The following is an 8363-nucleotide window of genomic DNA, read 5'->3' on the forward strand; positions in this document are numbered from 1 at the left end:
AAGACGTAGGCAGATTTTTCCTTTAATTAAGATAGAAAACTAACAATAGTGGAAGACTTACAAGTAATCCAGATACTAGAATTAACTGACAAGGAATTAAAAATTTTTCAACATGTAAAAGTAATTATAGGAAAAGATGGGCAAAATGGATGATGATTGGGGAATTCCAGCAGAGAATTAAAATCTATAAAACAGAACCAAAGAGGCATTCCAGGACTGTAAAAACATCATCTGAAATTAAGAACTCATTAGATGAGTTTAATAGTAGACCAGACATAGCATTAGGTGGCAAAAGTAGACTTGGAGATAGGTCAATAGAAAAATATCCAAACTAAAGCAAAGAGAGAGTAAAGAATTTAAAAATCTATAGAAAAGTGCAGGACACAGAGAAAAAGTCTAACATGTGCCTAATTAGAGTCCCAGAATGAGTGGAGAAAATAGGAAAGAAATAGTATTTTTAGAAGACAAAATGATTATAATTTTTTTCCAAAGCTTAATTGATCCTTTTACATCAGGTAGTAGTTAGAAGACGTGGGGAACAGATGCGAGTTCTCCTTTAGTAATATAAAGTTGCATATGGGTTTCAATATTATGGACCCAGCAAACAAAACATGTCCCAGACTCCTTTGAGAATCCATTTGCAGCACATGAAAGTGCTACAGGGTGTAGATGATAATGCGTTGCTCTGGAACAGTGCTCTCCAGTGGAACTTTCTGTGGAAATGTTCTGTAACTATGCTAACACATGTTGCTGTCAAGCGCTTGGAATGTGGCCACTGCAACTGAGGCGCTGGATTTTTAGTTTTATTTAATTTTCATTAATTAGCTACATGTGGCTATCATATTAGAGGAGTTGTAGTTCTGACGGATTAGAGATACCCACAAAAGGAAGAACTAGAGACCAATAAGTAGAGAAAATGGTGCCCTGGCCTTGAGAAATGAGAATAAGATTTAAAAAGGCAGAGAGAATGCAAGAGAGACTTCTAAGCTGAGCAAATAACCTGATGAATTATTAGATTATCTCACTAGTATAGACTGTGTACTGGGTAGCTGTACAAAATAAGTGAGTAAATAGTGTAGGGCAAGGTTAAGGAAAGTGTGTGTGGCTTTTGTGGTTTTAAGGAACGGTTATTTTTTGTAGGGCTTATTGTGAGGATATGTGCATGAGAGCCTGAAAAAGGTGGACTATTTAAGAACTTTAAAGGAACAGTGGATATAATGGGGCTTAAGGACTCAGCTGCATGGTTTTCAGTATTTAAATGTGATTTAGGTTTTCTCTGCATGTATACCTTTCTCTTGTTTCTTTATCGAACGGTTTCATTACTCTGCCGAACAGAGTGGGGCTTACTTTGTCTTACGTGTTTTTCTATCTCAAAGCTTGTGTTCTTAGGGTGATTTAGCTGTTCTTTGCCAGTCTACTTCTCTCATTTCTGTATCACATGGTTTCCTTTGTCTGTATTAAAGAGTAGAATCCATTCTGTAAATCTTTTTTCTACCTCCAAGCCTTTGCTTACTCATGTTTCTGTTCCCTCATACCTTCCTCTTGCATATATCTGTTATTATAGTCTTATAATTTTACTTACTTGATTCGTTCAAGAAACATGTTTTATATGCCTCCTGGGTACCAGGCTATGTCCTAGGCACTGGAGATACATTAGTGAACAAAACAGACAAAAGCCCCTGCTCTCATGGGCAAATATTCCCCAAATATTTGTGGGGCTGGAGTACAAGAATATAAATGGAAGCCCATACCTGGCCCACCTCCAGAGCCCCTTTCAATCTTTGTTCTGTTCTGTACTCTTAGGGACATTCCTTCAAGAGGTGTACGCACTCTCCTCCCCATCACCCTTGCCATAAACAGTCTGCCCTTGAACCTAGAGAAAGAGGCCAGCACCAGCCCAGTACCTAAGATAGTTTGAGCAGGGAATTCTGGGGTCCCAGGTACTTGGAATAGGATCAAAAAGGGAGTCATAGTCTCCAAGTGGGCCCTATAGACTCCTCACCCTGTGGGGTTGGGGAGGCCACAGGAAGGCCAGAGCCAAACTAGGGGTTTGGCCACCAGTTGCCAAATTAAGGGTTTTGTTCACAGAGCTTACATTTTAGTTGGAAGAGGCAAACAACAAAACAAGTGAATTATGTGGAACATTAGAAGTTTATTAGTGCTCTGGAGTGAAATAAAGCTAGGGAGGGGAATAAGGAGAGTGTGTTCCTTTGTGTGTGTTTTGATTTTAAATAGGATGACCAGTAGAGATCTCTTTGAGAAGGTGACATTAAGCAAAGACTTTATTTAAGAGAGAGAGCAGCATTTTTCATTAGAATGAAAATGGGATGTTTGTATTAGACTGAACTAAAGTTGAATTCGTTGGGCTGAAGTAATGAGGTTGGGATTTATTGCATACCTACTAAGTGTCAAGTGTTATATTAGACATTTTATATCTTTCATCCCAGTTAATCCTTGTTCAATTCTAGAAGACATCATTTTCTAGACCTTACAGTTAGTAAGTAACAGAGTTAAGGGTTTGTAGTCAGGTATAAGACTTCAAAGACTTTTTCCAAAGAGTAGATAAAGGCATAGTAATTATAGTCAAGAGCCATAAAAAAGTAATGCTACTACTTAGGTCAAAAATATCTTTCTGCTATTTAATGAAATAAATTGAATTTCACTGATGAAGCAATGAATTATTTGATGTATTTTACATTCATATGCCATTAACGATAACAAAAGTGGTCTTTTTGAAAAGGCAGTAATGTAAGAATGAAAAGATAAATTTTTCAGTTTATTTAGTTTAGATAATTTTTCAGTTTCAGGATATTTATTTTCAGTTGCATATTTAATGAGTATGTTGAGAATAAATTCCTCTTTCAAACTTGTTGATTTATTTATCAACATAATGGGGCTTAGCGCTTTCATTATCTTAATACACCTAACTCAGAGAGTGACTGCAACTTTACAGTATTTTGACTCATTTGTCTTAATTTAGCTAGAGTCAGGCTTTCCTATGTGAAGTACTATTTTCCTCAAACTGGGAACTTACTAATAATTCCAATTTAAAAAGAGCTTGTGGCAAAAGGACTTTTCCAATTCTTGGCAAGTTTGAAGTTCATTGCAATTTTACTGTGGATAGAAATCTTTCCAAAGGGGGGAAATCACTGTACAAAGGAAAATGTTCAATCCTTTTCTCTCATGTGACTTGAACATAAAATGATTTTAACAGCCATGTATGAATCTGGACATTATTCTTAGTTGTTTAGTATTTCAAAAGCAGTTTCAAGAGGGAATTGTTTTGCTTGTTTGTGATTCCAAATCAAATACACAGAGAGATTTGGAAGATTTGCAACAGGAAGTAATCTCAATTCTATGTAGCCACTAATCTTGTGCAGAAAAATTCAACTTTTATGAACAAAAGCAATCTCTTTTAAGTTACAAATACAAGCCAATGCAGCTTGTATTGTTTTGATAACTGAAATGAAGATGTTGATTGTAAGTTCAGTTTTTGAGTTGCATTCCTAGAATAATTTTAGAGTTGTCCTGGTCGTGAGAACTCTAATTTAACAGATTTCTTACTGTATAGGAAACTGTCTTCATATATGTTACTACGTTAATTAATTGCATGGCATCTACATGGATCTCTAGAGCTTATATGGTCCTTTCCTATTTTTAACTTTACTTAATTCTGACAGTTCTGTAAGGTTAATATTATTCCCATTTATGTGTGGATAAGTGAGAGATTCAGAGGTTTACCCGAAATATCCAGTTTATAAGTGATAGGGCCAGTTTTAGAAGGCACGTCCTTTAACTGCAAATCTGGAGCCTTTCCAATCACATCACTGTCTTTTTGTGCTGGTTTTGCTTTTTTTTTTTTTTTTTTTTTAGCTGGACATCACATTGTTGGCTCCAGTCAAGTTCACGATCAATGAAAATCTCTAGGTCTTTTTCATATATTGCATTTAAGTCAGGTTTTCGTCATCCTCATCTGTAACTGATATTTTGAACTTAAATACAAGACTTTGTTTATCCTCATTCATTTTCATCTTATTATTTTCTACTTATGGTTCTAGTGTTCTGACATCTTTTCAATCTTGAGTCTGATATCCAATTTATTTATTATTTCTTCCAGCTGTGTGTCAACAGCAGGTTTTATAAGTAGAATACCTTTGTGATTATAGAAGCCATCTAAGTAATCCCTTTAGTATTCTGTGTGCCTGTTTATTACATAGTTGGAACTTAATAAGTCATAATTGATTTTAAAAAAAGAGATTTTTGTACAGGGTGGGGAAAGAAAACCCACGTGTAATCTTTTACAGAAAGAAAAAAAATACCTTCTTTGTAACTACTCAGTTATTTCTTTTGGACATAAGTATTCCAAGATTACTGTAGAACAGTTGTGGTTCTCATGTTTTGATATTTCTATAAATAATATTTTTTATGGTGAATAAAGTGGTTAACTATTTCCTTTCACATCTGAATCTATTCTCAGTATTTTAGGAATCCATTTCTTTATAATTCTGGCTTCTGTAATTATCCTACTGTCACTAAGCCTCAAGAATTTCTCTATAGGGGGCCTAAAGAAAGGAAATGTAGTTGTGACAAGGGCTATGACACTTATTCTGTAACTGTATTTACATAACAAGGAAAGGTTTTTACTTAGTTGTATGTCAACAATAAAAATGACACTGCTTTCTGGGGCCCCTGGGTGGCTCAGTTGGTTAAGCGTCCAACTTTGGCTCAGGTCATGATCTTGCAGTTTGTGAGTTTGAGCCCTGTGTTGGGCTCTGTGCTGACAGCTCGGAGCCTGGAGCCTGCTTCAGATTCTGTGTCTCCCTCTCTCTCTTCCCCTCTCCTGCTCAAGCTCTGTCTCTATCTCTCAAAAATAAATAAATATTTTAAAAAATGACACTGCTTTCTAAAGAAATGTTTATTTTTGCTAAATGTGAGACTGAGAAAACATCAGTTGTCTATAGTAAATAATTATTGTATATTTTTTCAGAGTGTGGGATGCTAAAGTGGTCTAAGCCACCCACAGGGGCTATCACTATCTGGGTACCATGGAAATGATCCTAGCCAGCCACTTAGCATTCATTTGCCTTCATGGTCTTGCTGTACTCTTTACAACTCATTATGGGCAATTAGTTTATAATTCTTTATAAGCAATAACTCTGGTGAAATGAAAGAAATGTATAAAGAGATAATGTCAATTGTTAGTACTGGTTTTGCAGATAGAAATAAAAGTTTTTGATAATGTTACTAGAGTAATGATGTGGTGCAATATAAACTTTACGAAGTTCATTTTATTAACAAAATGTATTTTAATGGCTTTATCATTTGCTTTAATTCTATATGTATAGAATTAATAAAGTCCAGAAAGGGCTAGTTATATTTTAGTGGATCTCATGATGGAAAATGTATAATAGTAGTTGTATTCATGTGGATTCGGGAGGATATTGGATTATAGTTCCATCATCCATAATCAAGAGCCACTTTCTTACACTATTTCAAATAGTGTTTGATCTTTTACATTTTCACATTTCTTTTTCAATTTTGTGAATTTTTATGCTTAAAATGGAAGATATCAAACTCCAGTTGTTTAATTTTTTAAACAAATTAAACATAATTTTTAGTGGTATGGGAACTGGAGCTCTCATAGACACCATTAGAAGGACATAAACTTGTCACTCTGGGAACATGTGGGGAATAAGCTTAGAAATTCCCTGGGTTTACACCAATTACAAAGCCTTAGGTTGCTCTCACCCAAGCTTGGGTAAACTGAATAAGAACCCTAGAATAGAGTAGGGAGGGGCAAAGGACCCCAGATTAAAGTTGTGAGGGGCCAAGGCCCCCAGAATAGAGAGGGAGGGGCAAAGGCCCCAGAATAGAGAGGGGGGCAAAGGCCCCCAATATAAAGGTATATGAGGTAATCAAGATTAGGCATTCAGGGCGAAAACATCCCTCAACTTAGTAGTATAGCAGAGAGCTGCTTTCACAGGAAGGAAGGACCAAATTAGGTAAATAGGTATATAGGGCTACAGATTCCAGGGCTGAAGCTACCCAGAGCAGAGCTGATTAGCAAAAGAAAAGGTGTCTTCTTAACCTTGAAGTTATTTGCCCCATCTGCCTTATCTCTTAGGCTAGCTAAGATAAACAGACATGATGCCTCCTGTCCTGCTGTTAACAACCATCTAACCATCTAACCATCTGCCCATCTACCAGGCGCCAGGATTTTGTTTTATATTGACCCAAACCCCAAATACCATATATCTTCAAAACCCCCTTTTCTCTCATGCCCGTGAGTTAGTGTTCACAGCTTCATTGTCTCTTTGTGCATGCCCATCACATTTGTAAGCCGTCTGATTTTAATAAATACGGAGCAAGGACCCTTACTTGGGGCTCTTGTCTTTTCCCGGACATTAGCCATCTCTCGCTTTTAATCCTGCGTCCCGCTTTCTTGCTGGCCAAGAAAGAACTTTAGACTTAGAGTCTACGACAGGAACACTTGCTTTTATGAAGCAACTGGATTAATCTAATTCCTGTTAAATCATAGTCTGTATTTCACTGCCATTATCTTTGCAAACATCTAACTGAGTTAATGCAGTGATCTCTCTGAATGTATAATACTTAATTGCTGAATATGAAATAAAAAGTTGTGCTGTTTTAGACTATGAACTGTATCAATCAATATTTTGTAAGTAATGTTCCACATAATGTAGTTTTTGAAGTATTAAATTTTTGAATTGTTGAAGTCCTCTTTAATATTTACTCATCTGAAATTTCTTAAAATTTTTTTTAATGTTTATTTTTGAGAAAGAGAGAGAGAGAGAGCGCACAAGGAAGGGAGGGACAGAAAAAAAGTGAGACATAGAATCTGAAGCAGGCTCCAGGCTCTGAGCTGTCAAAACAGAGCCTGATGTGGGGCTTGAACCCACAAACCGTGAGATCATGACCTGTGCTAAAGTTGGCCGCTTAACTGACTGAGCCACCCAAGTGCCCCTCATTTATTTTAAATTTAAACATCTTTTTCTGAAAGGGATTTGACATCTCAATTTGGAGATATCTGCAAGTTATAACTAAATGTCATTATATATCAACTGGAATTACTGAAATTTGCATTGTCCATATAGATTACTTTGTTCTGAAATTAATTTCTTTCCCTAAATCAGCCACTGGTTTTATGTTTGCAGAGTACATTTCCAAAACTACTTCCTTGACGTCCTTTTTAGTGGTTGAGAATTAAATTTCGCTTTCTGATTTTCTCCTACTTATGATCTTTGAAGATAAATGTGAGCGTTTATTTTGAATATTGGACCATTAAATCTCTTGGTCACATCTTCCTAGAATGATATATTTGAATCATCTTTCTTATTTTCCTAAATATTTAAGTATTCACATATTCTGGAGTCTCAAATTGATTTTTCTAAACTGTTACAAAAATTTTTTAAATGTGCATAAACGTGGTATTACTGAAAAGGACAAAAATGCCAGTTGTAGCAAAGAATGAGTTTGCAGATTATGAAACATCAAGCGTTAAAAGTTCCCAGTGAATAATGGAATTTTTAAGGGCAACTAAAAAAATATTTTAGCAAGAGAGTGAGCAGGGGAGAGGGGCAGAGGGAGAGAGTGAATCTTAAGCAGTCTCCGCACTCAACACGGAGCCTGACATGGGGCTCGAACTCACAACTCTGGGATCATGACCTGATCCAAAATCAGGAGTAGGACACTCAACTGACTGAGCCACTCAGGTGCCCCAAGGGAAATTTTTATGATCTCTTGATTAATATAGAGTATATTTCTATTTAGATCAAAAAATAAATCAAAATAAATTGTATACTTTCTTCTTTCTGTTACTAGATGAAGCAAACCTTAATTAGATCCCAGTTTGCTTGTACTTATAAAGAGGACTGCATAATAAGCAAGGATAAATGGAATGATGTTAATTCAGCATCAGAGCCTTTGTATGTACTTCGCATGGAAAATGACCTTTCTGGTAATTGACCTTATTTGAGTAATCAAATAACAATTTAATTCTAGTGTATTAATTAGTTTTAACTTAAATAAAACTAGATTTTGTTTTGAAAAGTATGAAATGTGAAATGTAAAGGTTTATATTTTTAAGACCTGAGTTTATTTAAAAAGTTATATCTATGTACAAATCTAGGAGGAATAGGACACAGTTTGATTCAACTAAATGTATTTAAGAAATCACTTGTAGTATTTAAGGGTTAAGTGTCATGCGTTCAAACAAAGCAAATATTTGTTTGTATGGGTAAAAAGTGATATGGGGAAAATGAAAATTAATGTGATAGTAATATGGCTGTATTTGCTAATCATGTAATTTATGGTGTTAAGTGATTGCAAATCAAATTTTTGAA

General features: G+C 35.5%; 1 protein-coding gene across 1 annotated transcript in view; it reads left to right on the plus strand.

Annotated features, from left to right (window-relative positions):
• The window catches only part of LOC122472600 (PARP1 binding protein), a 75818-nt gene that overhangs the window by 57294 nt on the left and 10161 nt on the right, over window positions 1-8363 (plus strand). Inside the window, exon 10 of the mRNA XM_043562339.1 lies at window positions 7843-7978. Coding sequence (XP_043418274.1) covers window positions 7843-7978 — 136 coding nt within the window. The remainder of the gene's footprint in view (window positions 1-7842; window positions 7979-8363) is intronic.

Source organism: Prionailurus bengalensis, chromosome B4 (genome assembly GCF_016509475.1).
Source record: "Prionailurus bengalensis isolate Pbe53 chromosome B4, Fcat_Pben_1.1_paternal_pri, whole genome shotgun sequence".
In the NCBI taxonomy this organism is placed as follows: Eukaryota; Metazoa; Chordata; class Mammalia; order Carnivora; family Felidae; genus Prionailurus; species Prionailurus bengalensis.